A 26,549-nucleotide genomic window follows, 5' to 3' on the forward strand; every position below is an offset into this window, starting at 1 on the left:
TTCCATATTCATATGGCCAAATCTATGATGTCTGGGGCCTGGATCTCTTCCATGCCTGCTTCATGCCCTGGAGGACGGGGCTATGGTTCCCACACCCTCTAGCAGATCGTTACATGGAGAACACACACAGGTGTGCACACTATATTTTTTTTGGCTCCAACCTCAAAGCACATTGTGTGCTGCAGAATGACATTCAATATTTAGTATTTACTGTTACTTATAATTATCTAAGTTATTGCTGCAGTGATGTGTTTCTTGTGTTGCTCTCCTTTTGCTTGTTTTCTCTATTTTTTCTTCTAACAGATCATCCAGCTGATTTGTGTGTCTTCTCTCACTGTGCCTCTCTACCTCTGGTTTTCTTTCCCTACCTTTCATTCTCCCTTCCTGGCCCCCAGTTAAGGCAAAAATAAATTATTTATTCTCAATGATCCCAACTAAACCGCCACAAGATTGGTTCAGATCTCTAGATTCATGTATGTCCAAATTCCTTTGGAAAAATAAACCCCCACGTATAAGCTTAAAAACACTACAAAAGACCAAGGATAAAGGAGGACTAGAACTGCCTAACTTTCAGCACTACTTCTTAGCCAACAGGCTTCAGTTTATCTCAGGATGGCTAAAACACACCCTCTTAGATGAACCTTGGCTAGATGTAGAACAAGCACTCTGCAATAATCTAGAGATCTCAGACCTACCATTTATCAGCTCAAACATCCAACGACATGAATGCTTTAAAAGCATCAACATCAGCTCTTCTCTGACAGCATGGTGGGAGTTTCTAAAATTGACGGAGTCTTCATTAATCCCATGCAAACGTACACCTATCTGGAACAACCCTGACATATTACAAAACAATAATATGATAAACTTTTCAGATTGGAGTGATAAAGGAATCAAATATTTAGAACATATACTAGAAGGAACAGAATTTATTTCATTTGACGGACTAGTTACACAATATGGGATCAACAAGAAAAGATTTTTAGAATATCAACAAATTAAATCCATAGTAAAAAAGAAATTTAAACCGGGTCAAGTTGAACTACAAACACCACCAAGTGTGGTTCAATTTCTTACTCTTAAACCCCCCAAATTACTATCCAAAATATACAGAATGCTTTCTAAAACAGATGAATCAATATCACTTCCTATTGCAAAATGGGAAGCGGATTTATCAGTTAACTTAGACCTAAACTTCTGGTCTCAGATTTGCTTAAAAACCTTTCATCTAATTAGAAATCCCAGTCTTCAATTAATTCAATACAAAATATTACATAGAGTACACTATACAGGTCATCGGATGTTCAAGATGGGCTTTACGTCTACCAACAACTGCTCACACTGTCAAAGCAATACACCAGACAATTATATCCACGCTCTTTGGTTCTGTCCACCAGTTCAGAAGTTTTGGCGCGAGATATGTGAAGACTTATCGAAGTGTCTGAAATGTAACATTCCAACTTCCCCCTTAGTGTGTTTGTTGGGCAGCTTAGATAATGTCACTTCAGAAAAGAATATCGCCCATATGGTTTTCACTGCCCTATGCATAGCCAAGAAAACAGTCCTCATGAACTGGAAAAATAAAAATAATCTTAATTCTAACCAATATAGAAATTATCTATTAGATTACATTAGTCTTGATACAGCCTCTGCCACCACATCAGATCAATTGCTCTGGGCTCCTTTGATCAGCTCCATCACCTAGTGGGGGTGGGGGGTCATAGTTTGGTCCCGCCTTCACTGTTGTGATTGGTGTGGGGGTAGGGACAGGCTTAGGGCGTCGGGGGGTTCCCCGGAGGCATCTTCCTTGGGGGGCTCAACCCGGGGTAGCGGTCATGTCCGGTTAGGGGCTCTGTTGGCTCTCAGGTGACTGTTTCCTCGCGGCTGCGTGCAGCGGGGCTAGGGGAGGGTCTGTGCTGATGGACGTGGGTTACTGACCTGGTAGCCTGGCTGCCCCTGGGTGGGTCCGGGATGGGCGTGAGGTTCTGGGGGCGCTCCGTCTCTGGGCTGGGACCCGGACCGGGCCTCGGGGGCTTGGGTCCTGGTTGGTGTGTTGCCGGGGTTGTGGGCGGGTGGGTGCATGGGGGCCCAGCCCTGGAGCAGGGTGCCGCCGGTGCGTCGAGCCACCTGGGGGGCTCTTCAACTGGTGGGGGAGATTGTCACATCTTGCAGGAGCTTTCCTCTCCTCAGGAGCTCCCTCTGCAGGAGGGGGAGATACAGGAGAGGTGGAGGAAGATCTCAGCCTGGGTGTTTATTGTCTTATGTAGTCTGGAAGATGAGTGGATGGTGGGGTGGGTGCAGTTTTCTCTGTGGTGGGGTTGGGTGGACTGTCCTGGGCTCTGTGGGGCCGGGCGGCGCTGCTGCACTGGGCCCCGGTCTGGATGGGCCTGGGCCCCCTTTCCCTGGCGGGCCGCGGAGTATGGGGGTGCCTACTGGGGTCAGCGGGGGAGCTGGCCCCAGGGAGGGGTCACTTGCCCCTCCCTTCCTTCCCTCCCCATCTCCAGCTGCCTCCCTCTTCCCGCTCCACCACAACCACCCACACATGCAGGGCCTTGGAGTAGGGGTATGTCACCAGGGTGCAGAGGAGGCTACCCCCCCCCCCCCCCCCCCCCCTCTGTCCCCTTCTGGCTGCCTCTGCCTCAATTTTATCCCACAACTTAGACATTCACATTACTCACACTCTCATTACACATACATATAGGATCTTGGGGGTGGGCACAATCACGGAGTCCAAATCACCATCAGGGTGTACACCCCACCCCTGGCATCGTTGCCCACCTCTCAATTTTAAATACACGTAGACATTGAGGGCTAGCAGGAGGGACCATGCGCTTACCTGCTGCTCTCTGGCAGGTAGCTCCATGCCCTCCTGGGTTTTAAATGCACCTTAGAACACACATGCATCAACACTACAATGAGCGGGTGGAGGGAGGTTTGGAGTCTTCTCTCACCCCCATTCTCTGCGACCTGCTGGAGCAGGGGGGCTAGGACTAGGAGGAGGAGTTGGCCGTCCGACTGCGGTCTGGAGGGTGGAGCCTTCCTGCTGCTGCGGAGTCGGGGCGGTCTGCCTCCCCCCCCGCAGGGAAAAGGGAAACACCACCTGGGTCTGGGTGCAGTTCCCCCCTCCAGGGACGGGGGCACCTAGACCCGGTTTGTAGAGTACGCTTGGGGAGTGTGATCGTGTGTACAGCGTCTCTTTATGTCTGTCTCCACGTTGGTTGAGTGTGGAGTAAGTGCATATGAGAGCATGAGGGTGGGAATGGATGTTTGTATCTGTGTGTGCCTGTATGTCTGTGTCTATATGTCAGGTTGGGTGTCAGGCGCCACCTCTCTGGGGACATCTCAGGCCCTCCAAGGTTTGGAGGCCTATCTCCCCCTACCACCACTTCCCCTGCCAGTGGCGGACCCCCTCAGACATCGGTGCGTTGGTGGTTCTTTGTGTCCGGGGATGGGCGTCCAGGTACACACCGGCTCACTCCTTGGCGGCCGCTTATCGGGGCCTGGAGCCTGGGGCTCGCTCGGGCCACTTCGGAGGTGGGGTGCCCCCGGCCTCTCGGCCTGGGGCTCGGTCACTCAGGCGCAGCTGGCTGCCGGCGGAGCTCACGGGCGCGTCACTGCAACTCCCCCTGGCTTCTGCTCCGCGGCAGCTGAGTGAGCCCTCATCTGGGACTCTCCTCAGCTCTTTCCGGGACAGTGGCGCAGCTGCCCCTCTGTTGGTCTTCCTTGGTCTCTTGTGTTCTGGGGGCCTCTGGATGTCTGGAGTTTTGATCTCCTCCACACCTGCTTCATGCCCTGGAGGACGGGGCTGTGGCCCCCCCACACCCTCTAGCAGATTATTACATGAAGGAACCTTTTAAAAAACAAAAAACAAGCGCGTCCATGCTCACAGGTGTACACACGGGTGATCACACCCACAAACTACACCCTTTTTGGCTCCTACCTCAAAGCACACTGTGTTCTGTTGATCTTATGTGCTGCACAATAATGTTTAACATTTAGTATTTACTGTCATATTCCCATATATCATTGTGATGTTGTTTATTCTATTACTCTTGTTCTCTTCAGCTTGCTTTCTTTTTTCTTTCTCAGCAGGTGATCCAGGTGATTGATATATGCATTTTTTTTTCTCTGCCCGTTCTGTTGGTTTTTGTCTTTTGCCCTTCTCCCCCGTCCCTCTTCTCAGCTGTTTCTCTTTCCCTCTTTCTTTCTCCCCTTCTTTCCCCCAGTCAAGTCTGTCCCGTATTCAGTAAGTGAAAATAAAATAAACAATAAAAGGTGAATCAAATGGACCATTACGGCAAGGCTGGGATGGTCAGTTTGGTAAAGTAAATCCGTTGGGCATCTTTCTTTGCCTTTAGACAACAATTCTGATGGCAAAAGAGCCAAACGGGACAGGCAAAAAAAAAAAAAAAAAAAAAAGACAGGGTAAAAGTAAGACATCCCCGGACCGTCAGCTGACATGAGGATGTGCTTGCTGGGTCCTCCAGGGCCCCCCAGCAGACGTGGCGTGAGGCTGGACGGACTCGAGCCCCCCAGCTGAGATAGACGGCTGAATGGGTCCCTCTGATCCTCCAGCAGAGGACAGGGGCAGAGGGGCGAACTCACTGGAGCTCTCAGCAGGGGATGACGGCTGAGACTGCTCAGTAAAGTTCTCTAGTGAAGCTGCTGGTGCTGGCATCTTGACCTCTAGGGCTCCAGAGTTGGCTGGTGACTGACACCCAGCCTCTGGGGAGGCCCTAGAGGGAGCAACTGTCTCTGAGATGGCCAGCTTAAGTGAACCAGCTAAAGTTTGTATGAAGTGTGTTCCCTGCTTGTAATGAGACTGTGAGGATGATGACTGAATGAATGAGTGGGTAGGCTGCTGAGCTATAGGTAGCAGAGACGATTGTAGTGGATGCGTAATAGGTGGTGAAGTGGCTGACTGAACTGGGGGCAGCGTGGCTGCTGACTGAATGGGGGCAGTGTTACAGGCCTTCCTCCGTGGAGACGGCTCCGACGGGCCAGGTAACTCCTCATCTGGCGGTACAGATGGCACGTCCTCCGTTGAAGCGAGCAGGCGAGCAGTAGCGGGGGGGGGGGGGGGGTGTAGCTCGTGGAGAATGAAGTTTTGTATGAGCGGGTGCACTGAGTCCAATAGCAAGGGATAATCGGAAATAAGCTGTTGTAGCCTGACTTCCAGAACGTCGAGAAACGCTTCTCCCCCATGCTCGAGCCACAGGTTGATTAATTTTGACGCTGAGTCCGTTATGAGCTTTCGAAGCTCCGTGGGTGGGGTGAATGCCGCTGAATCCATATCTGGCTGGTCCATACTGTCACGGCAAGTCAGAAGAGCCGTGTGGAAAAGGAAAAGGAGGATCCAAACGCAGGCAGTCGTGAAGGTGTGAAGGTGATTTACTGAACACGAAAAATAGAGAGGCAAACGGCAAAACGGAGAACTAAACTATACTGGGACAACTAGACTACTGAGCATGAACAAGAACATAAAGGAAGGAAGACGATGGTACATGATGATGACGGCAGGGAACACACGGACGAACCAGCAACTACAAACACAGAAGACACGACTTAAATACACTCAGAAACACAGGGAGATTACACACAGGTGGGGGACACAGCTGGGAGTCATTAACGAGACGAGACAAGAGGTAAAACTGAACACACACATGAGACGCAGACCTTCACAATAAAACAGGAACAAGATACCATCACACTAAGACGCAGACTCGACACTGAGAGACAGACAGAAAATGACACATGGAACTAGACCTATACTAAGCAGACACAACCGAAGAACAAATCCTAAACACAAATAAACAGAAACATGAAACTCTAATAATAAACAACTTTGCCAGTTACTGTCCGAGAACACTACACTAGAACCAACGTCTGTTACCTTATGAAATTAAGTAAATTAAATATTTTCAGCTTATCAAAGGAATAATAGAGAATTCACGGTATAGTATCTTATCATCATATTTTGATCTCGTTCCCATTGATATAAGCTGCGTTCCCCACGTAATAGACCTTGTCTCCTCTATTCCTTGCCTCCTTCACAGCCAGCCACAGCTTGCTACGGGTTTCTCTATCATCAACTGCCAGATCCTCTTTCTAAAGTTGAGCTGGACGTTCTTCGAGTAACTGCACTTGTTTGATCCCCTCCATAGGAATCCATGCTGTTCTGGACAGGAATCTAATGATTACTCTGTATGCAATTTGGTCGTACCCAACAACTATGCCAGCCTCCATGTCTGTTAACGCTCTCCTCCTGTTCTCCCACCAAAAACTCATTCCTTACAGACTGTTTCTGCTCCCCAAGTACATAAATTAATAATTGATCAGCAAATTCATGTATGCTGCCTTACAGAAACCTGGTTACAGTAAAATGATTTTGTTAGTCTAAATGAATCAAAACCCTTGAGATATACTAATTTGTCAGAAGCCCCAAATATGGCATTTAATGTATTTTTGGACTCAACTGACTTCTTTCAAATGTAAAAGCACCCAGTCACTGCTCTAATCACACTCTAGATCTGACATATGGCATAGAAACCGGACATTTAACTGTGTTTTCTGAAAACCCTCATTTGTCTGATCACTTCCTAATAACACTTTCTCAAAAGAAAGGCTTTTCTCCAGATTATTTCCAGAAAGAGAAACTGAGCACAGCGGCAAAAATGTTATCTTCATTAAAATGAATCTTTATTAAAATAACAAATAGTTTTTAAAAAACCAGAAGTAACCCTGAAACATAGAATCAAACATGCAAACTTGACACAAATTCAGAAATGTTATGGCCCGTCTAGGCGCGGCCAGACCACAACATAAAGGGTGATCTATCCCCGTCCAACCCCAAGCAGCACGTCACACACTTAATATTTTGTGACAGTGATTTATTTACAATAAGTGCAGTTAAACAAAGGAAGGGAGCATATCATAACTTCAGGGTGAACCCAAGGCCAAAACAACAAACAAAAAGTAACCTATCTTAGGAATAAACACAACTTACCTACTCAAAAAAACTAAACCAAACGACAATCACTTTCCTCCCTGCCTAACAAAAACAGGAGAAAACTGATCAACCAAAAAGGCGGTCCACCCCTACATGCTCTTACATTAACATAATATTTTGACACAGTGAACGGTCTGCCGGTTGGGTTGGGCCATGGATGAATGAATTGGCAGTCCCTGGCGGTCTCTTCTTATCCGCTGCCTCCCAGTCCTCAGCCAATCGGTGTGAGCCATCCACCCTGGATGCACCAATCCCGGAGGAGCACCTGGACACTCAAATTCACACATGATTACGATCACAGTCGTAACACCCTTTCCCAAGAATTAACATTACCCCCAAAATGTTTAATTCAAGGAGAAAGTGCTCTAGACAGGGTATCAGCCAACACGTTATCTTTCCCTTTCTTGTAACTGATCTCCAAGTTAAAATCTTGCAATAACAAGGACCAGCGCATAAGTCTTTGATTGGAGTTGCGCATTTGGGAAAGAAACACCAGTGGGTTGTGATCGGTAAACACCTGCATAGGGAGCACACTTGACCCAACATAGACCTCAAAATGCTGTAACGCAAGGAGTAAGGCAAGAGCCTCTTTTTCCAATGGTGCTATAATGGGTCTGGTGCCTGTTAAACTTTTTTGAAAAGTAGCAGACGGGATAATCTACGCCGTGACCATCTTCCTGTAACAGAACAGCGCCTGCGCCACACGAGCTGGCATCAACTTCTAGTTTAAAAGGGCGCTCAAAATTCGGCGCAGCTAGCACTGGTGCACTACACAACAATGCTTTGGCAGATTCGAATGCCACCTGACATGCTGGAGACCAATTAAAAGGCTTTAAGGGGCTAACAAGATCAGTTAGGGGACTAACCACATCAGAAAAATTTCTGCAAAACCCTCGATAAAAACCGGCCATTCCTAAAAAACGACGCAGAGCTCTTTTTGTCTGCGGGACAGGAAAATCAACAATGGCCTGTAGGGGAGACCGGGGATAGTTGTAACATTTTTGACATTTGTCTGTAAATTGGAGCTCTTTTAAGGTAGTGGATTCAAAATGTAATGCAAAGTATTTACATGTCTCGGCTATTAAATAGTGCAGCTATTTTCTCTGCAGCACAATTACCCATTGCATGGTATGGCCTCAAACACAAAGAGTGAAATGTTACCACTATACTGTGATACGTTTTTACGCACTGCTCTTGGTGACCTTTTTCGTTCAGATAGATTTTCCTGAAACGAATTCTGTGCACAGAACACCTTTTGTTCGTTTAAATAAGTCATGATGGGTTCCGGCAAACACTTTTTAAACTCCTCCAGCAAAATAAGAGTTTAACTCTTCCACGGTTTTAACTTTACATGAACAACACCATTTCTCAAACAACACATTCTTTTCTCGCGCCAACTCAACAAAAGTCTGGTTAGCAGTTTTATTAAGAATCCTAAATTTCTGCCAATATGCTTCAGGGACAAGTTCATACGCCTGCAGCACAGTTTTCTTAAGAGTTTCATAATCTAAACTCTGCTCAATAGACAGGCTTGAACACACTTCTTGGGCTTTTCCCACAAGCTTACGTTGGAGTAAGAGGGACCAAAACTCTTTCGGCCACTTCAAAGCAGCGGCTATGCGCTCAAATGCACTAAAATAGGAGTCTACCTCAGACTCGCGAAACGGGGGAACCAACTTGATGTGCTTACTTATGTCAAAACCAGCAGAAGAAGAAGCACTTGTGCTTGATGACGTTGGGGAAACACCAGCTGAGCCCTTTTCAAGCATCTGCGCCTTTCACTGGCTTGCTTTCCGCATCATCTCCCCGTCATAGAAGCACACCTTTGTCCACTAGCTTTTCAGCCAGGGTTTCCTTCAACTCTGCCTTGCGAGCACTGTAAGACACTTCCACATCGTAAGAGTTAGCCACAATGAGCAGGTCCGCTTTCTTACATTTGTCAATTTTTTCCCATGAAGGTGCCTCCACAAAATCTTCAAGTGAAAAATCCATTCTCACACACACACACCCCAACACACAAAAACATAAAACCGCTAACCAGAACAAGACACGCCAACCCTACTCACCAACAAGCGAGAAAAGAGACGGAACGAGCCCCCAATTATGTTATGGCCCGTCTAGGCGCGGCCAGACCACAACATAAAGGGTGATCCATCCCCGTCCAACCCCAAGCAGCACGTCACACACTTAATATTTTGTGACAGTGATTTATTTACAATAAGTGCAGTTAAACAAAGGAAGGGAGCATATCATAACTTCAGGGTGAACCCAAGGCCAAAACAACAAACAAAAAGTAACCTATCTTAGGAATAAACACAACTTACCTACTCAAAAGAACTAAACCAAACGACAATCACTTTCCTCCCTGCCTAACAAAAACAGGAGAAAACTGATCAACCAAAAAGGCGGTCCACCCCTACATGCTCTTACATTAACATAATATTTTTGACACAGTGAACGGTCTGCCGGTTGGGTTGGGCCATGGATGAATGAATTGGCAGTCCCTGGTGGTCTCTTCTTATCCGCTGCCTCCCAGTCCTCAGCCAATCGGTGTGAGCCATCCACCTTGGATGCACCAATCCCGGAGGAGCACCTGGACACTCAAATTTACACATGATTACGATCACAGTCGTAACAGAAAGGTAAACAAGACAGAGTTGACACACGAGGACAAAACACTGAGATGAAACTAGGATGGAAAGACACGAAAGGTGAGTGAGATCGTCTGAAAAAGAAGTAAGAACTAGAAGCAAAGGAAACAAAACTCAAAAGCAGTGGGAAATAAAATAAACTAAAGACCAAAACCAAACGGGAACTAGAATGTAATAGCACTTGAAGTCCAAAAGAAACCAAAAAGACAGAAAACTCAAAACTCTGGATTAAAGACCAAGGACCATGACTGTCAATATATTTAAGGTCAATAGTTTTACACATTATGAAGCAGAAACTTATCTCCATATTACACAATATAGTTCAATTAAAAGCATTTCATAAAGTTTAAAGAGTTGGCAACAGAACATAACATCACTGCGAAGGTTTCTTTTTTTTTTTCTTTTTTTTTATTGTTTATTTTATTTTCACTTACTGAATACGGGACAGACTTGACTGGGGTAAAGAAGGGGAGAAAGAAAGAGGGAAAGAGAAACAGCTGAGAAGAGGGACGGGGGGGAAGGGCAAAAAACAAACACCAACAGAATGAGCAAAAAGAAAAAAGAAAAAAAAAAAAGAAAAAAAATGCATATATCAATCACCTGGATCACCTGCTGAAAGAAAAAAGAAAACAAGCAGAAGAGAACAAGAGTAATAGAATAAACAACATCACAATGATATATGGGAATATGACAGTAAATACTAAATATTAAACATTATTGTGCAGCACATAAGATCAACAGAACACAGTGTGCTTTGAGGTAGGAGCCAAAAAGGGTGTAGTTTGTGGGTGTGATCACCCGTGTGTACACCTGTGAGCATGGACGCGCTTGTTTTTTTTTAAAAAAAGGTTCCTTCATGTAATGATCTGCTAGAGGGTGTTGGGGGGGGGGGGGGCACAGCCCCGTCCTCCAGGGCATGAAGCAGGTATGGAGGAGATCAAAACTCCAGACATCCAGAGGCCCCTAGAACACAAGAGACCAAGGAAGACCAACAGAGGGGCAGCCGCGCCACTGTCCCAGAAAGAGCTGAGGAGAGTCCCAGATGAGGGCTCACTCAGCAGCCGCGGAGCAGAAGCCAGGGGGAGTTGCAGTGACGCGCCCGTGAGCTCCGCCGGCAGCCAGCTGTGCCTGAGTGACCGAGCCCCAGGCCGAGAGGCCGGGGGCACCCCACCTCCGAAGTGGCCCAAGCGAGCCCCAGGCTCCAGGCCCCGATAAGCGGCCGCCAAGGAGTGAGCCGGTGTGTACCTGGACGCCCATCCCCGGACACAAAGAACCACCAACGCACCGATGTCTGAGGGAGTCCGCCACTGGCAGGGGAAGTGGTGGTAGGGGGAGATAGGCCTCCAAACCTTGGAGGGCCTAAGATGTCCCCAGAGAGGTGGCGCCTGACACCCAACCTGACATATAGACACAGATAGGGCTGCCACAAACGATTATTTTGATAGTCGACTAGTCACCGATTATTTTTGCGATTAGTCGACTAATCAGATCATCATCCATTAGACATAAAACTACAGCTTATTGCACCAGCAGCATCTGCTCTTATATAACTATCATTAGCTTACAGCTTTAAGTGTTTAAGGTCTGTGCTAACTAAAAATAAAGACAAGATGATAGTTTATTAAATTTTAATGAAATTTGCAGATTGTTTCGGTGAAGTTTAATAAACTCCTTGCTATCTAAAATATAACAGGACACTGGAGTATATTCTGGAGCATCTCACACTTCTGATAATCAGTTGTCTGCTTGACGTTTATTCAGCTGTGTAAAAACTATAACTTTAATCTCAGACAAACTGATTTACTCAGGAACAAATAAAATACTAAAAAAAAAAAGCCAAACAATAACATTTTAAGTTATCTAAGTGACTCATATATATTTAACCTGAGTAGCGAAAGACGGCGGTGGGTTTGAAAACGATTTGCAGGGAGTCCGGTGTTCTCACGGCGCTAGTGAGCCTAGCCCCCGGCTTGCTAACGAGCTAGTGGGTAACAGATGTCTCCGAAAACGTCGGAGCGCTTTTGAAAATATGTGGTGTCCTGATAAACTGAGCAGATATTTGAGGTTTACACAGCTACATTCTCGCCTGAAAATATGTTAAACGTTTATTTTGTGACCCAGAAAGAATAATAAGAGTAACATTAAAACTAACTAGCTGCCGCCATTGTTGGAAACTGCGCTGGGCCGCGCTATGAATTCTGGGACACAGCTGCTTCTTCTTCTTCTTCTTCGGGGTTTAACGGTAGCTGACATCCTTGTACATGCAATGTGCCATCTTCTGTTTCAGTCCGTTATTACACTCTTAAATCCTGCCACTTATTCCTGCGTCTTTTGTGATCGTACAAAGTTTCAAACGACGCGTCGACTATTAAATCAGTCGTCGACGATTTTGATAGTCGACGTAATCGTGACTAGTCGACAAATCGTGGCAGCCCTAGACACAGACATACAGGCACACACATATACAAACATCCATTCCCACCCTCATGCTCTCATATGCACTTACGCCAGGACCGCCTCCTACAACGCGGGTCTCGCCACTGGCAATATGAGCGCCTACAAAGCGGCCTCATACGGCGTGCAGCGCGCGGTGAGAGATGCCAAACGCCGGTACCGGGAACGTGTGGAGTCCCACTTCCACCAGGGCGACACACGGAGTTTGTGGCACGGACTACGCACCATTACGGACTACAAAGCCAGGGACACTGCGCTGATCAACGCTGACTCTGCATTCACCAACGAGCTGAATCAGTTCTACGCCCGTTTCGAGGTTAGCCAGGCGGCTAATGCTATCTACCGCCTGACTACCGAGGACAGTGACGTCATCAGCGAGAGACCGGTGACCAGCATCGCGGAGCATGACGTCCGAGCGGCACTGAGGAGAGTGAACACAAGGAAAGCGGCGGGGCCAGACGGCATCACCGGCCGTCTGCTGCGCTGCTGTGCTGACCAGCTAGCAGGTGTGTTCACTTACATCTTCAACGAGTCCCTGGCGAAGTCTGTGGTCCCCACATGCTTCAAAAGATCCACCATCATCCCTGTGCCCAAGAACAGCAAACCCTCATCCCTGAACGATTAACGGCCAGTTGCACTGACCTCGGTAGTAATGAAGGTGTTTGAGAGGCTGCTGAAGAACATCATCTCCTCCTCCATCCCAGACACCACAGATCCGCTGCAGTTCGCCTACAGATCCAACAGATCCACAGAGGATGCCATCGCCCACGTCCTACACACCACTCTCAGCCATGTGGACAAGAAACAGGGTAACTATGTGCGAATGCTGTTTGTTGATTACAGTTCAGCGTTTAACACAATAGTGCCCTGCAGACTGTTCACAAAGCTGAGGGATCTGGGACTTAACAGCCGTCTGTGTGCATGGGTGTTGGACTTCCTCACTGGCAGAACTCAGGTGGTGAGGGTGGGCAGGTGCTTCTCCAACAGCATCACCATCAACACAGGAGCACCTCAGGGATGTGTCCTCTCGCCACTGCTCTACTCCCTCTACACTTCAGACTGTGTGGCCACCCATGGCTCCAACACCATTGTGAAGTTTGCTGACGACACAGTGGTGTTGGGTGTCATCTCCAACAACGATGAGGCGGCCTACATGGACGAAGTGAAGAATCTGGCATCATGGTGCCAGGACAATCACCTCCAGCTGAACGTCAGCAAGACCAAGGAGCTGGTGGTGGACTTCAGAAGGAGTCAGCACAGAGACTACAAGCCCATTATCATCAATGGAGCTCCAGTGGAGAGGGTGCAGTCCTTCAAGTATCTTGGTGTCCACATCTCCTCAGACCTGACATGGGCTGCCCACATTCAGGTCCAGACCAAAAAGGCTAGGCAGCGCCTGTATCACCTACGACAACTGAGGAAGTTCAGGGTCTCTCCAAAGATCCTCAGGATTTTCTATACAGGCGCTGTGGAGAGCATCCTCACACAGAACATGACATCGTGGTTTGGGAACAGCTGTGTGAAGGACCAAAAAGCTCTCCAGAGAGTGATCCGTACAGCAGAACGCTGCTGCAGGATTGCTCTCCCCCCGCTTCAGGACACCTACACCAGGAGATGCCGGACTAGAGCAGCGCAGATACTGAAGGACCCGTCCCATCCTGGCAACAAACTGTTCCAACTTCTGCAATCTGGTAGAAGGTTCCGCATCTTCCGGGCAAGGACAGAGAGACTCAAGAGGAGCTTCTATCCCCAAGCCATCCGTGCCCTAAACACACACACCCGCCCTCTCACATCATCTATAATTGACTGAGACAGGACTCTTCCAGACACTAAACCAAGGCACAATGTACATTTCAATTCCTTTAATTTTAAATATGTTTATATTGTCTATCCTGTAAAATAGTCAGATGTCTATTCATATTAATGTACAAAATTCACCTGCTTGCTGCTACTACTGCACATTCACCCAATGTATATACTATATATATATATAGTATATAGTATGTGCAACGATACACAAAATTCACGGTTCGGTTCGGTTCGATACTTTGGTGTCACGGTTCGATATTTTTTCGATACAAAAAAAATGTTCATGCCTTTTTAATTTGTCATTTATTAAAATTATAAATATATATTTTAACTCAAAAGTACAGTTTTTAAATTTAACCCTAACCCTTGTGCGTGTTTTTTATTTTGACAGCGAATGCGCACCTGCGGACCACTTATGTGCAGCCCTGGTTATTTAGCTCGTCATATTGCAGCCACAGAAATTCTTTTGTCCATGAAACCATAAAGCTGCACTTTCTTTTTGCCTTATAGTCTGATTTGTCATAACTTCTCCGTTTTGTGGTAAGCTTTTCTTTGGCTGTCACTTCTTCACCCTGACCTGTCTTATTTGGCTCAGCAGAACTGAAATATATATCCTGCTGCTTTTACACACGCACTCACATAAGCTCAGCGATTCTCTGCGCGATCAACCTCTCACATGTTTAAGCTTGCTGCGGGAGATTTCACTTGTAATGTTTGCATAGTAAGCTAACGATTAATAAGACGATGTCAGAGGAATTGGTGCACAAATTATCATCACTCACAGATCAGTGCTGTCGCTCTCTATACACAGTTCGCGCGATTGCAAAGTGAAAGCAAAAAACAAGCGCAAATTCAAACGCGATTTCAATATGTCACATTAGAGCTGGGCGATATATCGAGTTTTTAAAACATATCGATATATTTTTATACGAGATATAAGATGTGACAATATCCTTTATATCGATATAGTCTATGTTACGTTATAATTATAGTTGTGGAGCCGCAAGTTTGCCTCTCTTTCGTCCACTTTTGTCTCTACACAACGTTACTCCGCCTCGCCTTCACTGAAGACAACTCCCCCTCCTCCCCCATCGCTTCACGTGCAGGCAGCGACAAGACGGACACGGCAAATCTCCGTTAACGAGTTACTGCGCATCGCCCCATGCGTGGGGCTGGACGGCGTCAACGTGTTAACGAGCTAAACATGCTAACGAGCTAACCGCGCTAACGAGCTAACCGCGCTAACCGCGCTAACCCTAAAATCCTTTCATTCTCTCAAAAGTTGATAGCGCGCCTTATGTATGAATTCTGGTTGTGCTTGATGGCCGCGAACCGATTTTATGTGGTACACGGCACTCAGCAATCTGTCAAAAATGTTTGAGTACGACTTTGGGAAGCACCGCTTGATAGATTGTCGGCGCATTACGGCTACCGAGGAGCTTCGCGGAGTGATACGTACTGTGCATCAACGTAATATTACCATATTGTGTGTGTATAAGGACCATAAATGGCACCTGTAAGAGACGTGGTTATGAAGCGGATTTCAAACTCCAGGCTGTCAGTCACGCAGTAAAACTTGGAAATAGAGCTGCTGTGAAATCTGTCTGTCTTTGTTATTACGCTCAGCGTCTTTTAGTTTATATTTTGACTGCACAATTGTGAGCTCTTTGTTTAGCACAAAAACAACCTTGTTTTCTTTTATTTATGGAGCATTATTATTTAATGAATGCTCATAATTTAATTTTGAGTAATTTTTCATGTACATCTGTGCTGTATGTTAATAAAAGTGCCTGTGTGACATCTGGGACACAGCTTTGACTAAGAACTCTCTTTTTGTTCTTACTTTATGGCTTAAAAAAAAATATCGAGATATATATCTTATATCGCCATCCAGCTAAAAAAGATATGAATTTTGGGTCATATCGCCCAGCCCTATGTCACATATTGACAGTGGCTCACCGATGCCAATGACATAACTACCCAGCTACATTTCTGAAAGAATGCAAAAGCACTGACATATATTTTTCCTTCCTACAATAGCCCGACGGGCAGGGCAGAGATAGATTTTGGTAGCCCGACTGGAAAGATCGCTAGCTCCGGGACGTCGGGCTAGCGATATTGCAAGCCCTGTATCTGATTGAGGAATCACTCATCTTTGGAAAAGAGAGTTTATTACAGAGAAATGGCTCTTTCCAAAATAAAAGCTATACTATACGCTTCTTCTGGGCTATATTCTCAGCAGCATATTAAACATATCAGGACCCCATAAGGAGAATCATGTGCTAACAGCTGTCTAAATGACTCGGCTAAAGTTAGTAGCATGCTTGCTTGTTTTTTTTCTGTTTCCACTTGTCTTTGCACTAAGATGATGTCGGCGTAAATGTGCAGTCATATTCGTTGTGTTCCCACTAGTGCTTTCAGGTTAATCTCGTTGAAATAACGTTAACGCCACAACACGGCAAATCTCCGTTAACAAGCTACCGCCGATCGCCCCGTGCATGGGGCTAGACGGCCAACACGTTAACGAGCTAACTGCGCTAACACACTAGTTCCCACCCATGTAATTGGTGCCATGCAATGCTGTAATTGAGCATTGCATGGCACATCCAACATACTGTTTTACTTTAGTCCACGACTCGCTTACCTTCAGGGTCATACGTCACATGAAAACCAAAATAATTCCAAACGCCAGATCTGAATGAGGGTGGGGGAGGTCCATGTTGCAAGGAGAGCTTAACTTCTGTCTCGCTAGCTTGCCCTGCGCTCTTCCTTCTGACGATGCTGTCTGTGTTGAGCGCTCAGTGAATCTGCATTCGACTACTCCGCCTAGGCTGCACTGTCGAGCCTAGGCGGAGTAGTCGAGCGCAGATTCACTGAGCGCTCAACACAGACAGCATCGTCAGAAGGAAAGTTGATAAAATAAATTACAAATTTTGTATTGTTCGATACATATGCGTACCGAACCGAAAGCACTGTATCGAACGGTTCAATATCGATACGAATATCGTTGCACCCCTAATATATACCGTAATTGTCGGGCTATAAGCCGCTACTTTTTGCACAAGCTTTGAACCCTGCGGCTTTTAGTCAGGTGCAGCTTTTCTATGGATTGTCCGTGATTTTTGTCATATCGTAAGACGATTTGTTTTGTTTGTTCCGCTGTTGTACGGCACTACGTTGCCTGGCGGAAGGGCATGTGATCAGACACACAGTATCTGGGTTCAAGAGTGGTATGTTGGTCACGTATCCATCCGCCAGGCAACATAGTGCCGTACAAGTAGCGCGAAAAACAAACTTCAAATTAACGCTACGCGTTCAGCGGGAGTCGTGGATGACGAGCGGCGATAAACTTGCGAAAAGCAAGTTATGCTCAACTCCACCGGTGGAATCTGACAGCGTGGAAAAGTGTGAAAACATCCACGATCACCAACGGATTTCGAAGGGCTGGACTGCTGCATGATGGAGAGGAGGACACCGCCACGGCCCTTCTGAGGGTGTTTGACTCTGACACTGACAACGAGGATTTCTTTGGTTTTGTAAGTGACAACGAAGGAGAGAAGCGGAGAGTGGATGACGAAGCCATCCTGAGCCTGTTCGTATCCGACACTGGAGAAGAGGACTTTGGTGGTTTTTAGTGTGCAGGAAGAAGAGGAAGATGGTGGTGAATGACTGACTTTTCTTCTTGTTAAAGCCGTGTCACTGCACCTGAGCCTAAAAGGTAGTCTGAATCTATTTTTCTGGTGTGCTGTAGGTTATTGTTATGTACTACATTTGTTACTCATTTATGAAGCACAGTACATGTTTCGTACTTGTAATTACCGCTACTTGTACATATACCTAAAAAGTTATGCAAATATGTACCCATAACTTGTTTTTCAAAATATTAATAAAAGGGGTGTGTTTCCAAACAGCCATCTCTTTCCTGACAATTCCCTTTGTGCATATTCTCTTACATATGATGAGTCAACATTGAAACACCTGCGGCTTTTGGTCAGGTGCGGCTAATGTATGTACACTGCAAAAACAGCTATACTTGAAACAAGCCAAATATTCTTAAATCTGACAAATTTTTCTTGTTTTGAGCAAAAAAATCTGCCAATGGGGTAAGCAAAAGTTGCTTGACTAGAATTCTTAAAACTAGCAAATTAATCTAACTGCCATATGCCTTTTAACTAGACAAAATTGTCTAAAATGTATGCTTATTTGAAGAAAATGTGACTTATTATAAGTAAAAGACACTTTGATATTTAGAAAATCTGCACCTAAAATGAGTATTATGCTTTCTTGAACAAGCTGTTTTCAAGAATTATTTGCTTACTTTAAGATTCTACACCTTAATTTAGATTTTTCACATTAAAAAAAACACCTTACTATAGGACAAATTTTCTTAAAACTGAATTGTTTCTTTCTTGATTGAGCTAACTATAAGAATTATGTTTCGACTCTGAGAACAATAATCAGCAAAAATTCCTGAGAATAAGACACCATCTCTTCAAAAAGCTACTAAAAATAAGGGAATTCATCTTAAATTAAGACAGCAAAAGCACTCTTAGATTTTGTGCTTTTATTGACACAGCAATGGGTCAGTAACTCACTGAGGTCTGTTCCAGGAGAATCATGCCTAAAATTATACATTTCAGCAGGGTACTGTGTAACATGGCCAATATAAGAAGTGCATATTCCAGATACTCTTAAAATGAATAATAACAGTATAACACACTCATGGCTGGTATCAAAAATAAATTTTGCTGAAGCTTAAAACAATCACTATTTCAAATCCTATATTACATAACATTTTAGAAGAACAAGTTTAACGACCACACAAACAAACATGTGTTTTACATTTGAACAACTTTTCTATAGAAAAAAAAACAACCTCACTGACTAACACTGAGTCTGATAAACAAGGCAGATGGAGTCTGTCATCTGGGAGACTCACTCAGTGAATGACTTCCACTCACCAAGCGCCTTCTTGTAAGAGGGGGTTGAATCTCGGTCATGGATGGAGTCTTTGAGTATTTCAGTTTGCAAGACAGACAGCAGCGTGGAAATGCACTATGGATATGTGAGGTGGAGGGCATAGTAATATGCCATCAGATAGAGCAGTCCCTCATTAAGATCCTTCCGGTCAAAAGTGCTCACCGGTGTGGTTCCAACAGCTATCATGCAGTTGCCTTCAGAGACAAGCAGAACTGGACAAGCCAGGGGTCGCTGACGCAGGTAGCCTTCAGGGTCTTCTGAAGTCTACATGACAGAAAAAAAGAGTATTAGAACAAGACTGTAAGAAACACAATTTTTGAGTTGCATTACAGTTTAAAATAGATCAACTTTTTTTGTAGGTTTTATTAACATCAACATGTTATGGGGATCTGAACTTTAAGAATATTTGACTGACTCCACAGTAAAATATATAAAATGAAAACATGAGTAACTGCAAAATTCAACAATATATACACATAGAATATTGCAGCCTTACCTTTAGGACATGGAAAAAAGCCTCACTACAGATGCCCAGCTTCTTAGGTGGTACTGTGCTGGAAGGGAAAAGCATGGGAAGGGCTCTGAACACAGCTGCTGCATGTTCCACTGGTTTGAAAAAAGAAAAATAAGACAGGGCAACACCATTAAACATTGCAAATAATGTAATCTGCAAAGCATAAATGTAGACAAATCAAGATACTGTAGCATTACCTCCATCCAAAGTTTTTGGATGGAGGTAAGTGCTGGGTTCCTCTCTGAAGAAGTCACCATCTCCAGTAGTTGTTAGCGTTTTTTCAGCAGCAGTCTTGTTCTAAAATACAGTGTACATAGGGCTAATTTCACATAAAATTGCACAAGAACTTTAGGTCTCTAAATATGAAAGATAGTACAACAAAATATCAGTAAAGTGTTGAACAATAAAAAATATGTATATTTAATAAATGTGTAGGCCACTTGATTTAAATCAAAACTAAAGAAGATTCTACTGTCTATCTGTTAAGTGAGTATTGGTGGAATTATTTGAAACTGCATAAAACAAGCTGGTGTGTTCTCAGTTTTGTCACACAGCGATAGGACAGAACTTACTTCTTCACATTTGTGCACTGCAAGCCATAGAGCCCGACGCCTGAGGCAATGTTCAGGACCAGGAAACAGATCTTTGATGTCATCTCGTGAAAGTGATGAGAGCAGGTCTTCTCCAACATTTGCTTCTGCAATACGAGTTTCCAATTATCACTACATTGCATTATCCTCATGTGCAAGCCAGCTGACAGCTTTGCTTGGGTAACAGACAGGATACATAGGAAACATAATTTAATATTTACCATTTAAAACCATGACTCTATTCCATTATTCTCCCTCCTCACTGCTCCACAGGTTCTAAATTACCTTCCTCCTATTGACTGGTAAAAGTAATATATTTGTGATACATCAATTAAATGCATGTATACATATAAATGTATTATTTTTTTTTGCTTCCTGGGCTAAAGTATATAATGAAATAACTTCACTAATAGAAATTTGAAACTCCCACAATTTCTGTAAAACTGGCATTAACTTATGGCACTTTGCACACTTGTTGAATAAATTCACAGACACTGAAACTAATAACTGGACATGAATTCTTTCATAACTTTCTGCACTAGCATATTTAAAAATGCTAATGCAACTAAGCTAACCGCACAGCTAAGCTAAGCTAACAACCGGGTATAGCCTGCCATGCTAGCGACTTAACATGCAACATACCAGAACACAAAACATAGAAAAAACAAAACAGTCACATACCTTTCAGGTTGGCAATTGTTATTTCGTCCAGTTTTTCCATAGCGTGCCTTAATTTCTTCACACTGTACCAACTGTATCGCATCTACACCCAGACCCCAAAATCCTGCAATCCAACCGCTTAGGCACGGAGCTAGAGGCGGGAAGGTGGGCTGTACCAACTCAGGAGTATGGGGTTGTGTACGGAAATGGTTTAGTTCGCTCTTTTATACCTATAAAATGATATAAATATTTGACTATTTAGTTAGATTATGTTCTGTAAATACTGACGTGTGGGTGCTGTTACTTACTACAGCTGTTATAAGGCACTGAATTAGGATAGCCATTCCTACCCCATAATGGAATAATCCTGGTTATCTTGACTTTATGGGAAAAGTAGTTCACAGACCAGTAAAACAAAATGATTTGGCGCTGTGTTATCTACATCGTTTTTGTGGGTCTGACCCTCAAATCCCTACTGAGTCATATTAATTCTGCACATAGCCATAGTCCAGATTTCCGTGAAGATTGTGGCATAGATGGATGTGTCAAAGAATATCGTGTTTACAGCTAATTTTGGTATCACATTCTTCGAACACACTCCGACCACCTTGCCAATGGACGATGCAGCGGATCGATTAGGACACAAAAATCTGTAAGGTGAGACTGACTATATACTTTAATATCTTTGAAAATAATCATATAAAATATTCATGTTAGATGTCTACTTGTTTTTACAGCTTAACAGTAGATATGTTAATGCTTATTCCTTATAATCCACAACAATGCTATCTATTTATAAAGAATATTCTGATAGTGTTTAATTTCTTCTACTAGAGAAAACAACATTTTGTATTTTTTTAAACTTTTGTTTTAAATAAACCGATTGTCATGGTCCGCAGTCTCCTTGGTTGTTTGTGTTTATTAATATTCATTGTGTCAGTTAGTTTCCTAGTTATTTGTTAATTATTTCCAGTGTTTAGGTGTTCTCTGTACCTCCCTTGTCTTCAGTCTATTGTCCCTGGTTCGATATTCGTGTTTATTCCTGTTTTACTTTGATAGTCCCTGCCCTGCATCGGTGTATTCTGTTTTGCTTCCTCCTGGTCTCTTCTCATCTGATTAGTGTCAGCTGTGTTTCGTGCCTGTCTGCCAATTCCTCGTTTCCTTTTGTGTGTGTATATTTAGTGTGTTCTTTGTCGGATCGTCTGTATTCTCTCCTGTGTTATCATCTGTGTTCCCTCCCTGATGTTTTCATGTCTTATGTTCCTTGTTCAAGGTTGTAAGGTTTTTGCAACATTTTCCATGTTTCCTGTGTTCTTTAGTTTAGCTTTCCCATTTTAGGTTTTTGAGGATTTTTCAAGGCTTTTAAACTACAGTTAAGCTGCCAAATAGCAATGAGCATTAAATGAATATCCATTTATTAAACTCAGCTTGAAAACATGCATATTTTAGAGTAAATTATAAAATGCAGTATATTTCTGACATTAAAAGTTTTTAGAAATTATCAGTGTACCTTGTATTTAATTTCCTTATCCGCAACTAGTCAATTAATCAACCAATCTCAATTGCAGTTCTAGGAGGGAACCCTCATCAGCAGTGAACAGAAATCTGAGTAACATGTGGGCATACAGGACTGATTCAGTGGTGGAAAGCCAGCCAACAATGATATGATATGAGATTCCATTCCATATTACAGTTTCACACACAAAGATATGACATGTGCGGTCATGAAATATTACCTGGGTGATGTAATTGGACTACACGTGAGCTCAACATATGTTTTATAAAAGGTACACTGCTTTACATGCATGAACTGTATTTTCAGGTTATTGTTTTGGACAGTTTTGTGACAATTTTTAAAATTAAGTTGTTGTTTTCCTATAAATTCTGACAGTTGAATGCGATTTTAGCATTGCCATAGTATAGATATACTGATGCTGATCTATTATTCTGTTTGACATGGCCTAAAGTGAATGAGTTGTGCTGTTTCTGTTTTTCAAATGGGCCTGTATTTCATGTTTACCATGTGCTTTTAGTTCCTGCCTTTGTTCATATACTGCATATTGTGTCAAACTTGACAGCAATTATATTAAACTTTAGTGTCAATAAATACATTTCTTAAACTGAGCAGCTGTTTAAATGCCCTTACTCTTGAAATGAGAAAAATAATCTTATTTTTATTCTGGAAATTCAACCAAACCATTGTCATGCCTTGTAACTGGTAAATAAAGCTCAAGATGAGCTGAAATATCCTTTTAAGGAAAAGTTAGACATATTTTCCTAGAATAAGCTTTATTTTCTTGTCCAAAACTTGCTTGTTAAGAATATATTTTCTTTTTAGGCAAAAAATAAGAAAAAATGTCCATAAACAAGGTTTTTTTTACTTTCTTGAAAATCGTTTTTTGCAGTGTACAAAACAGGATTTTCCCCTGATTTTAGCTTGTGCGGCTAATATTCAGGTGCGCTTTGTAGTCCGGGAAATACGGTATATATATATATATATATATGTTCTTCCTCTACACCCCCCCCCCCCCCCCCCCCCCCCCAATTTTTTTGCACATGTCGAGGAGCGTGTCAGGCTACATTTCACTGTGTGTTATACTTGTATAACTATGCATGTGACAAATAAAGAACCTTGAACCTTGAACCTACTCCACACTCAACCAACGTGGAGACAGACATAAAGACACGCTGTACACACGATCACACTCCCCAAGCGTACTCTACGAACCGGGTCTAGGTACCCTTGCCCCTGGAGGGGAGAACTGCACCCAGACCCAGGTGGTGTTACCCTTTTCCCTGCGGTGGGGGGAGGCAGACCGCCCCGACTCCGCAGCAGCAGGGAGGCCCCACACTCCAGACCGCAGTCAGACGGCCAACTCCTCCTCCTAGCCCCCCCGCTCCAGCAGGCCACAGAGAATGGGGGTGAGAGAAGACTCCAAACCTCCCCCCACCCGCTCATTGTAGTGTTGATGCATGTGTGTTCTAAGGTGCATTTAAAACCCAGGAGGGCATGGAGCTACCTGCCAGAGAGCAGCAGGTAAGCGCATGGTCCCTCCTGTTAGCCCTCAATGTCTACGTGTATTTAAAATTGAGAGGTGGGCAACGACGCCAGAGGTGAGGTACATAACATCACTGCGAAGGTTTCTTTAAAGTTGGAGAATGGCCTAAGGGCTGAACTCTTACCTTGGATGCAAGCCAGTTTCACTATTTTGACAGAGAAACATGTCTATAGCTCTTTATATGAAAATATAAGAACTGGTGGTTGCCTGCTAGACCCTGAGCAGCTGGCTCCTTAGAGCAATGACCCAGCTCCCTCTGAACTCCTAATCCATCCAAATAAGCTGTGTCTGTGAGGTAGAAATAAAGTCTGCATGTGAAGTATGACCTCACATTGAGGAATTCAAACTTCATGAACAAGCCATTGTTAATAAGGAACCTGATCTGTTTTGCCCAAAGGCAAACTGTGTACATTGCAGTGTCACACTAACGCCTTCATTTGCATAGTTCCAGTAAAAACACATGGATATCAACATCAGTCAATGTCTGTCAATCTGTTCTTCTCACTTTACTTTATTATTTTGTTATAGTTGACTGATTTCCATTTATATGCTTATTTCTGCTGTGTTATTGTTAATAGTAAAATTCCATACATCCATCTTCTTCCGCTTATCCGGGGCTGGGTCGCTGAGGCAGCAGCCGTCCTTCTCCTTAGCCACCTCCTCCAGCTTGACACCAAGGCGTTCTCAGGCCAGCCGAGAGATATAATCTCTCCAGCGTGTCCTGGGTCTGCTCCAGGGCCTCCTCCTGGTGGGACATGCTCGGAACACCTCACCTAGGAGGCGCCCAGGAGGCGTCCTTGTCAGATGCCCGAACCGCCTCAACTGGCTCCTTTCGTTGTGGAGGAGCAGCGGCTCCACTCTGAGTCCCTCCCGGATGGCGGAACCTCTCACCCTACTTCTGACAGTTTGCCAGAATCTCTTCGAGGCAGTCCGGAAGTCTTTTTCCATGGTCTCTCCGAACTCCTCCCACACCCGAGTTTTGCTTCAGCCACTGCTGCGTGCTGCTCGGCCTGTCGGTACCTATCAGCTGCCTCCAAAGTCCCACAGGCTAACCAAACCCAAAAGGACTCCTTCTTCAGCTTGATGGCTCCCCTCACCTCTGGTGTCCATCATTTGGTTCGGGGGTTACCACCATGGCAGGCACCAACTACCTTGCGGCCGCAGCTCAGTGCAGCTCAGTGCAGCTCAGTGCAGCAGCCCAAAAATCGATCATCGACCTGCGGCCTAGAGCATCCTGGTGCCACGTGCACTTATGGACACTCTTATGTTCAATTATGGTGTTCGTTATGGCCAAACTGTGGTTTGCAATGAAGTCCAATAACAAAACACCGCTCGGGTTCAGATCCTGGAGGCCATTCCTCCCAATCACGCCCCTCCAGGTCTCGCTGTTGTTGTCGTTAATAGTAAAATTATTCATGAAAATTCAAAGACCTGAAGTGTGTGTGTGTGTGTGTGTGTGTGTGTGTGTGTGTGTGTGTGTGTGTGAACAGTTGGTATGCCACTGATCTTGGCCTCTCTAATTGGTTGTGTGTGTGCGCCAGTGATTGTGTGGATGCCTTAATAGGCATCCACACTATTGAGATCCTGTTTCTCTTTCTTCTTTATTATTATTCCGGGTGTTTCCGTACACTTTTTGCCGTGGATCTACTTCCACAATTTTTGTGCTATTTTCACCGTTCAAACTCTAAACTGTTCTGCTCTTTCTGCTAATGCCGGCTATGACTTTTGGTGTTTATTACTATTATACTTTTTAAAATATTACACTTTTTTCCTTTAATTTGTCCCATTGAAATGAATGGGAAACTTCCACAATTCTGCTAAAACTTTCTTGTCTTTGAAACTTAACTACTGCCTCATACTTTCACCTAGAAACTCCATTCAAACTTTAAAATGTTCTCAAATGATTTGGCTATTCCTGTATGATTCAGCTTTTTCAGATCTTCTACCGTTTTAATCTTATCCCTCTTTGAGTTTTCAGTTGCAAAATTGTGATTTTTCAGAAAATACATGCGTTGCTATGGTTGCTATGCAATTAACTCAGAGGGGACAGTGAAACTGTTTGAATTTTCTCTTCATGTCCAAACAACTTCTTGCTACTCGCTCAATTTCCACTCAAGCCCCACAAATTATACATCAAAACGTAGGTATTTTTGCTGGCTTTCAGAAAATGTCACTATCATTGTTGTGGGACTCATAGATATTTTGCAAATCTCCTCAGAGTAACACAAAGTCAGAAAACTCTCCATATAAACTCAATGGAGAGTTTGTTCAAAATCACCGCTGGATTTCTCTAATGAGAGGCATTTTCAAATTGTCATATCTCCTTAACGAAGCGAAGTTAAGACATGAGGCTTGTCCCCGTATATGTTCAGACACTCCTGACGCTCACAATTCAAGAATTTCTTTCTCACCTATTACCGTTCTGAAATGAGTTGGACTTGTTTGAGGGTAGGAAATTTGTCCCTCGCTCAGATTTCATCAGATTTCAATCTCTGGAAATGAACCACTTTTTTCTCTCGTCATATCTTTTTGATGGATTTCCACAGAGCCCTGAAAATTTCCATGACTGTTCACCAAAGCCTGCTGTTTCTTACGGTGAAAGAATGATTTTGATGCTCCATATAGATTTAGAGTTACCAAAGGTTGTTTGAGCGCAAGTCAAGGCAGTTTTTGCTTCGCCTCTACTCAGTTACAGTGTATTACAAGTCATATATCTTTAATAATTTATGTTTTATCTCTGAATTATGAAGACCTGAAGATTCCCCCATCTCTTCTGAATAAAACGATGCCTGAATGACCGTTCTAGCCTCTACGGTTAGGAAA

At 44.1% G+C, this 26,549-nt stretch overlaps 1 protein-coding gene across 1 annotated transcript; it reads right to left on the minus strand.

Annotated features, from left to right (window-relative positions):
- Positions 1 to 18,495: 18,495 nt before the first annotated feature.
- LOC147309840 (uncharacterized) lies at positions 18,496 to 20,924 on the minus strand. Its single transcript, XM_086270046.1, has 5 exons — positions 20,689 to 20,924; positions 19,990 to 20,114; positions 19,615 to 19,714; positions 19,400 to 19,509; positions 18,496 to 19,167 (listed from the first exon to the last, which is right to left on the minus strand). The coding sequence occupies exons 1-5, from the start codon at positions 20,768 to 20,770 to the stop codon at positions 18,979 to 18,981; spliced, it is 606 nt and encodes a 201-aa protein (XP_086126172.1). The 5' UTR covers positions 20,771 to 20,924; the 3' UTR covers positions 18,496 to 18,978.
- Positions 20,925 to 26,549: the final 5,625 nt, after the last annotated feature.

This window comes from Aulonocara sp. 'chitande type north' Nkhata Bay, linkage group LG17 (genome assembly GCF_057382095.1).
Source record: "Aulonocara sp. 'chitande type north' Nkhata Bay isolate Kocher_YH1m ecotype deep benthic linkage group LG17, A_spYH_male_GT1.1, whole genome shotgun sequence".
NCBI classification, from domain to species: Eukaryota; Metazoa; Chordata; class Actinopteri; order Cichliformes; family Cichlidae; genus Aulonocara; species Aulonocara sp. 'chitande type north' Nkhata Bay.

What these genes read in the sequence shown, in the direction of transcription:
- LOC147309840 (XM_086270046.1), bottom strand. Translation starts at nt 20,770, where the DNA reads ATGCGATACAGTTGGTACAGTGTGAAGAAATTAAGGCACGCTATGGAA. An exon ending in CAGTGCACAAATGTGAAGAA is followed by an intron (nt 19,715 to 19,989) that starts GTAAGTTCTGTC and finishes ACTGTATTTTAG; the next exon opens with AACAAGACTGCTGCTGAAAA. An exon ending in CTTTTTTCCATGTCCTAAAG is followed by an intron (nt 19,168 to 19,399) that starts GTAAGGCTGCAA and finishes TCTGTCATGTAG; the next exon opens with ACTTCAGAAGACCCTGAAGG.